The 8292-nt window shown below is 37.1% G+C and overlaps 1 protein-coding gene across 2 annotated transcripts; it reads right to left on the reverse strand.

Annotated features, from left to right (window-relative positions):
* Window positions 1-1947: 1947 nt before the first annotated feature.
* On the reverse strand, window positions 1948-6982 carry LOC113303023 (calmodulin-binding transcription activator 6-like). 2 transcript variants are annotated; one of them, XM_026552009.1, is made up of 6 exons: window positions 6859-6982; window positions 6651-6748; window positions 6464-6562; window positions 5775-6349; window positions 2263-2442; window positions 1948-2159 (listed from the first exon to the last, which is right to left on the reverse strand). In XM_026552009.1, exons 3-5 carry the CDS (start codon window positions 6464-6466, stop codon window positions 2265-2267), a joined length of 756 nt encoding a protein of 251 aa, XP_026407794.1. In that variant the 5' UTR covers window positions 6467-6562; window positions 6651-6748; window positions 6859-6982; the 3' UTR covers window positions 1948-2159; window positions 2263-2264. The 2 variants fall into 2 exon arrangements, with proteins under 2 accessions (XP_026407794.1, XP_026407796.1); XM_026552011.1 differs by lacking the exon at window positions 6464-6562.
* Between the last annotated feature and the right edge of the window lie 1310 nt (window positions 6983-8292).

Genomic DNA, 8292 nt, shown 5'->3' on the forward strand with positions numbered 1-8292 from the left:
CGAAGATTGAGACTAGTATAGAGTTTATATTTTTTTGCGTTCGGGGAGGTCTATGATGGGACAGGCAAGTGGCGCACAATGATTGCGCGTTACAGAGTTGCAGGCCAAGTCAGTGCCTGGCAATGATTGCGCGATACTGCATAAACCGTCAAGTGCTAAGAATGGCATAACCTTACAGGGCCAGTGAAGCGTAAAGGTAGTGCTACACTGTAAAGACATTTGTCTAAGTAATGAAGCTTATTGGATAAAGCAAGGCCAAAGTGGCAAGATGCAACATGCGATGTCGGCATTAAGGAATATCCATGCAATTGAGTTGGCCCAAACTCAAGGATGATGCAAGCAGGTAGAATATACTAAGAATTAGTCTTTGAATTAGTTCAATGCAGGGCCAAAGCTTGAACAGTACAAACAAGCTAGGAATGCAAGATTGACATTGTTATTGTCAAGCAAATTTGCTACGTGAAGCATATGGCGCATGAATAACCAGAATGAGCTTGAGGTGTTGGCCTTGATAATTAAAGCACAAGGATTATCCATGCATTGGTTTAGAGCAAGAAACTTGCAGGGCCGAGATGGCTGAGCATTGGATCAAGGCCAAGTTCAGAAATGCGCAACAGCGGTGCCATCTGGCTCAGGTGGCGGTTATAAGTTGGTTGTTGGCTTCACAAGCGTGCCAAAGGTGCGAGACAAGTTGGAAGGGCTATGAAATGAGTTTATAACCTTAGTAGATTGTCCCTAACCGTTCAAAACAAGTGTGGCTTCAATCTGCATGACAGCGCAAAAGGTGGCAGTTGAAAAGCAGATTGGCGGTTATGGAAACTACCATATGGAACACATGACTGTTCCATGTGTGTGCAAGTGTTGTGCACGTTTTTGGACCTTGTAACCACTGTATAAATAGTGTAGATACATTAGAAAATCAGTAGGCTACAGGAGAGTTAGTCTCATTGTTTTGAGAGAATAAGGCATTACCAAGAGGGTGATGGCCTGTTTAGTCCATTGGTTGGACAGAAGTTTGTAGTCTTCCTTTGATACAATAAAATGGGTTAATTGTGTCATGTCTTTATGTTTATTGTGTTGCTGATTTTGTGAGTTGATCAATTGGTTTGATGCATGGCAAACATCTTATGCTTATGGTGCATAAAGAGTTAGAGAGAAAGAAGAAAGACTTCCATTGTGCAAAGCCTTTAGAGTGAACGCAGATGCGTACTTTGATGCAAGTATGCAAGGCTGAGTAATTGTGGGTGAAGTTGGTTCACTGAACCACAATTATTGACGGTCATGTCCTATAAAAAATTTAGGCGATTAAATGGGCATGTGACACCTAGCATAATGAGCGTAACTTTACCATTACCTCCACTATTTTCATCTTTCCATCTCTTCACGACCTCCACTACTTACGAGGAAACAACGAGTGTTCCCTACAACTATAAATCGGCGCCTTTGTCTATTTAGAAGGACAAAACAAGCTTATCATTCTCAAGCTCCGCTTCTTTCATAGTTCGACAACCCCACAATCAACAATTCAATCATCACTGATTTCCTCAACTTTCTTCCCTTTCCCTCCCCTAAGATCAACTCATCTTCTTTCTTTGTAACCGAAGCAACACGCGAACGGCCAATTTCTCGGTTTAGACTCGTTTTCTACGACTTTGATTTTCGAACCTAAAAAGAGTACTTCGACAATACATTGTTTTATCCGAGAGTAATTTTTAGGTATTAACTGGTATCTGCATTTTTGCAGAGCCTCCACTTCAGATTAACTAGATCTTTGCGAGTGAAAAAAGTAGTAGTAAGTACTTTAAAGAAGCTGAAGTCACTCGAATTGTTTTCTGACCTTAATCCATGATAGAATATCTACAATGAGCCATAATGATAACAATATCTAAACTTCAACTTCCATGCCTAATTAGATAGGAGTATTAATAATGACCAGCAACTATTAACTAAAAGATGTAAGCCGTAATGTTTATTAAAGTTAGTATACTAAATCTTTGAAACTGTTTCCTTGATAAACCTTCTACCAAACTATATACAGAGTAAAGCAAGAAAAACATTTGAAGTTGATGGTGTGGTGGGTACTTTTTCAACTATCAGATCTTTTCTGCCGCGATCTTCCAGAAATGAGAACAAAATTAAACCACATTTCTAGCTTGTAGCTGCGCAAACCACAAGATCAAAATACACAGTTAGCTCATGTGAATAATTATAAAATCGTGTGCTTGTTCCGTAAAACTAACATATAATGATGTGTAAGCATACCTCTAACACACTCTCTTCTCCGGGTTTTCTGTAAAATCAGCAAGATACTCAGATAGCTGATAATGGCCCTGTTCCAATGCAATATCTGCAGCAGTGCGCTCATTGGGATAATCAGTAATTGGTGTAGTAAGTAAAGTTGGATCTGCCCGTCCAATCAATAGTGCTGTAGCAGCTCCTTTCCTATAATTATGTGTTTACAAGAATACGTAAGAAATCAAGTATATGGATAAACAAAAGTAGTTCAATAACAAGCAACAACCGATCAAGACAATTGTTTGCAATACGTAAACGAACATAACCAATTTCTTCGTCCAGAGTAAAGCTCTTCAACCCTTCCAATGTACAAGGGTACTAGCAAAAACAGCAAAGAACAACGTTTTAAAAGAATGTTGTAACTGAGCCGGCTTTCTGTGCCAACCGATAAGCACATCTCACATCCAGTCACCGAACTCTAGAGCTCTGTTATGCAAATTATGCAGATTGAACCCATTCATTTGGTCTTTAAACACATAAAAGCGCGATATTTTAAATGCCCAGCGTGAGTGTGAGACATAAACTGACTACCTGCTCCCCACACCTCCTAAAATGCATACACGAGTTTAGGCCCTATCAATGATGGGAGGAGGAACGCAATTGCAAGCTAGTAACAAAACTGAGAAACCCCCCTCTCAAACCTATCAAATGCCAGATTTTGTGGTCAACCTTTTCCCACATAATCTGGCAGTGTGGCCAGTTTCATAAACCGCATGAAAAGACTGTACTTATCTTCAACAATAAGCCAAAAGCTTTAATCGCGCACACAGTGGTACTTTTACTCCATCCAGATCTAATCCAGTTTGAAAGAATGACTTTATCTTCAGCTAAGGGTTATGCTCTAAATTTACTTTTTCCAGCTCCACTCCATTCTAATCATAATGTTGCTCAAGAGAGAATTGGTCTTGGCTAATGCACTTTGCCCACTCTGGAAGAAGCTTAAGTTTAGACGAGGATGCGGGGAAAGTGCATTAGCCAAGACCAATTCTCTCTCTTCTATCTATCGCAAAAGATCAGGAAATTTCTCATCAAAAGATAAGCCTACAACTATCCAGTACTTACTCACTATACGCTCATCTGAACCCCCAGGAATTCCTTCTACCAAATTTGAAAAAAGGTGAATAATTCTGATAAGTAACATCAGGAAGTTTCTCATTGAAATATGACCCCACAACTATCTAGTACTCGCTTAGTCTACGCTCCTCTGAATCCCCTAGAATTCCTCTTACTGGATTTGAAAAATCGCACTGATACTGAAATTCCTCCACAAAAACAATAGGGTCAGAAAACAGATAATTCACACACAGTTAAAAAGAAAAATAACAACCTCAGTTTGGCAGTTTGTTAGCATCAAGATTGCTGTAACATATTCTAAGTTGCTTAAAAAGACAGTTAGTGGGGACAGAAAAGCAAATGCCTTTGTCCTTGCCCACTGAGTTGCGTAACTCAGTAAGTTGTGCTGAGAGGGTGACAAAAAGAAACCAGAAAATGCATCAAGTGGCTATGACATGCACAGTAGAAGTAAAAATACGATAACAAGCGGAGTTAAGCACATAATAAATAAAACTTTGTTTAAAGAATAGTTAAGCACAACCAGGAAAATAGCGATAGAACCAACAAAAATCAATCAACGCTTTATAATGAAAAAAGAATCATGGAAGAGAACTCAACTTGCGCAAATCAGGATGGGAGAGTTCTGTTGCTCTCGTGAACATCACTTCAGATCTCCTAGTGTGTTATTTGAAATTTCACTAACAAAAAAAAAAAGGATCTGAAGTCTGACTCAGAAAATCTGTTTTCAGATGCCGACCTGGCAAGAAATTATGCTGCCAAATTGACTTTGAACTTCTGTGTTACAGAAAAGCGGTGCAACTTGGACATTTATCATGCAGTTGTGTAGGACAAGAGATAATTTTCTCCTTCATCATCGTAATGTAACTCCAATAAAGGAAAGTTTTCCATGAAGCAACTAGTTCAGAAAATAGAACATGCAATGTTTAAGATAAACAATGTTTTCGTACACTATACCAAACATAAGATGAACGCTATCGATCACAGAGAAAAAAATTAAGATAGATCTTCTGTTAACAAAACCCTATGACTAAACCCAATTAGTCGCACACTTTCAAAAATGTATGCACAAGCAACTCAAAAGTGCCAACAAACCCACATAACCATCAGTTGGTACGTATTCAGCACATAAGAAACATGAAATACAACGGTCATTTCTATATCATGAAATAAATGATCAAGTCTACCTCATTCTCCCTGAAATATAATAATCATCACCAACTCAACAATCAAAATAGATGATAACCACATGCCCGAAACCGAAATGAGAACAGAAAATCCCAAACATCTGTCAAATTTTTGTAATTCTGAAAACTGTGTTCATCCGTACTAAAAAGAAAGCTCGTGATAAAAAAGTACAAAACAGACCAGATAAGTATTAAAACAAGACTTTCTTGAAAGCACTCAAGTCACTGGCTTTAGTTCGAGTAAAACCAGTCAGAAAAAGCAGAGGAGCAAGACTTTAAGAACGGACTCTAAAATTGGCAGAGCCAAGTTCGAAAGAAACCAGAAGTAAATAACAAAACCACACAAAGGAAGAGAATAAACAAATAACAGAGAAAGAGTAAATAAGATTGCAGATAAAAAAGGAATAATCCTTAAATTGGCAATAAACTATAACAGGAGCATGAAACAAACCAGTGGGTAAAGAGCATCAACTGCCTAAGAAAATTAGAGCAATGGGATTTTGGTAGAGCTGCAGGCCTGAATCCACAAATTACCATCCTAAAGATCCATCCACGGTCACAACAACATTTTGAAAAAAAATACCCATTTGAGGTTACCGAAGTAACTTGGAGAAGTTACAAATTCCTCCTATTAGATTGAGCCAAGTCCTGAACTCACAGTGCCTGGATAAGCACACTAGGTCTGCATGTATCCCAAATCCAGTCCTATTTGGGCTACTTGAACTATCTTATTTTAGAAAAAATATAGCCGAGATGAAGCCCTATCAGTGATGCATAGACGAATAGCCTTTTTAAAATACCCTGTCCAGTATGACCTGTTTAATGTTTCTCAAGTATTGTTGTCTAAACAAGACACCCACCTATAGTAAGTCAAAGCACCAGGCAACCTCAGGTACATAACAGTAGAACACAAGTAAAAACAAAGAATGATTTCCCAAAAGTAGTTCAAAATGTAAAATATCATCTGAGAGGAAGTAATACTAGTTATGTGGTTATGATAATATGGGAATGCTTTTGTATCACAGGAAGCATAACAGATTCAACTGGAACAGCAAAAAGGTGATGATATTTGATTTGTACACAGACAAGACAGCATGCTAAGAATGGGGGACAACCAAGAAAAAGAAAAATCAACGCGTTGCAAAACCTGTATAATATTCGTCAATTAGCCATCAAAACATGACAACCATAATTATTCAAAGCATCAGACAGAATATTTACCTCCCATAGAATGCTGCGCAGTGTAGTGGCGTCCAACCAGTTCCATGCTTAGCATCAAATGTGAAACCGAAGCGCTTGAATATCGCTATTGCCCATGCATAGCCAAGGCTAGCAAAGAGATGGATAATTTGATGACCTTTCCCATCAATGCAGTTTACAGTTCTACAGTTATCAAATAGCCAATCCTTCAAATATTCCCTCAAAATCCTTTCTGAGTAGGTTTTCTTGTTATCACATTGTTTCAATTTTCTCATCAAACTTTTACGATCTTTTTCATTAGTAGCCAAAAGGTTAGCTAACTTTTCTTCGAGTTGAGTTTCACTCTGTGATTTCTTGGTTTTAGGGAATGTAAGTTTTATAATTTGACTGGCAGGTGTCATGCCATTTAGACTGATAAAGAGTTCAACCTCTCCAGGAAGATTAGGAATGAATAAAGCTCGGTATTCATGTTTAGCAACACAATTTGCAGGTACTATTACATCACCAATAACAAGATAAAGAGGTCTCTCTAGTTTGGAAACTGGATCTACACCAAGATGCATATAAGGTTTACGAAACCTCCCCAATACCGTAATCTGAAATTTAAAACATAAAGCAAAATCCACATTACTACAACAAAAAGAATAAAACTCAAAGGTTATGAGATTTTCATCAAAAAAAACAAGGTTATATTATGAGATCTTCAAAACCATCAGGCAAATTATGAAGATATATATCTGTAATTCCAAAGGCAGTATCCTTTGTGTAATGATCAGGATATCGATATACAGCTATAGAAGTCTTGTTTCCTGTTTAATTCATATAAAAATTCAATTAGTTCAAAATGCCTGAGCCAGACATATATGAATTACTACTATCCAAAATATAAATACATACCTTTCTCAAATTCTACTGTCTGCTCCTCTATAACATTTTCATCATGCCTCCTTTCCATAGATTCTCCACTGAAATTAACACTAGAAAGAACCTCAAACCTAAATGACAAAACAAACGAAAATCATCATAATCAATACATGAAAACATTAAGTTATAAGACAAACCAAACATTTGAGATACCAAGAACAATAATGTACAGCTTCCTTACCAATTTCTCTATCTTCCGGAAATCAATCTTCAATTTTACGACACAAAACCATAAACCCTAAGTTAGATCGTCTATTCAGTAGCAGTAGAGAGAGGGGAAAAAGACTTAACCCATCACACACGAGTCACACCCATGTCTTTTGTGGTGCGGCTGGTGCCTTATAGTCTTTTGTGGTGCGGTCGCTAGTGCCTTATAATGTGTAAGCGGAAATATTTGTGTTTGGTTCCTCTCTTTCCTAGAAACCGACACACATGATTAGGATGGTATATACGTGTAACCCACTAGGATTAATAGTTTCAGATTAAATTTTAATTTTCATATTTTATGCAGGATTAAATTAAATTTTTTATTCAACTTGACTAAATTAAATTATTTTAAAAAAGAATAATCCAATTTTTACGGTAATACTACCCGATAAATAAAATAATTAGCAATTATTACTGCGATTCAGTTTTTCCAGTACTCAACACCTAAATTGTAGCACTGATTGGAGTTATTAGTCTCACTATTCGGAAATTCAAAAATTAGTCAAACACTCACCTCCAGTAAATCAGTTGCGGCGTATCTACATGCCTACTAAAATTCAAAAATCCGTGGACAATATCATTCCTTTTGGAAACAAGAAGATACTCGTAATATTCTTCCAGCTTATAAAATCTTCAGGACTCGATAATCTTTCACAAACCAAATTTGTATTCGCTTTCATCGTTTCTTATTCATCTAATTAGCCGGTAGAAATGGCTGCTAACCAGAAAGCAAGTGGAACATGTTTCCTCAAAATTGCAAAACTACTAGCATCAACTCAAGCTCTGTGATTATTTTGTTTTGAATAAGTAAAGAATTTGGTGCTGGCGAACATCGAACTCAGGTCACTGATATCATCAACCAGCGACGTTACCACTTTACTACAGTGACACCGGCAAACTCAAGCTCTCTGAGGTCGCAAATAGACAGTGTCCATTTATTAAACATTTAAAATTTATCCTTACTTCTTCTATATGTTTTTGGTGCTGTCTTGAGTCAAATGAGTAAATTCGTAACATGGTTTTAGCTCAAATGGTAAAGCGCATGGTCGTTTAGCCATGTAGATGTGGGTTCAATTCCTATAGACAATTTTTGCACATTTTATCTTTATCGTGAACACCTTTTTTTTTGGTAACTTCTGCGATAATCTTTTAAGAAACGATTCGTTCAGTTTTGACAAAGGCTTTTCCATTTAAACTAGTAAACTCCTTTGTCAAGTAAGATCAATCCAAATCAGTAACTTAGATTCAACATTCACAACTATCAGATCGAATGTTGAAGAATACCACCAAATGATAGTTGCTGATCTATATGGCTATAGCATCAAATTTATCAAAGATAAATCTAATCTATGTCGGATCTCAGCCGTTCAATATGTGTTCACAATTCACGATATACTAAAACCAATAA

This window comes from Papaver somniferum, chromosome 8 (genome assembly GCF_003573695.1).
Source record: "Papaver somniferum cultivar HN1 chromosome 8, ASM357369v1, whole genome shotgun sequence".
Classification (NCBI taxonomy): Eukaryota; Viridiplantae; Streptophyta; class Magnoliopsida; order Ranunculales; family Papaveraceae; genus Papaver; species Papaver somniferum.

Coding starts and splice junctions, on each gene's coding strand:
- LOC113303023 (XM_026552009.1), bottom strand. Junction 2,443..5,774: donor TGCGCAGCATTCTATGGGAG/GTAAATATTCTG, acceptor ACATAATTATAG/GAAAGGAGCTGCTACAGCAC.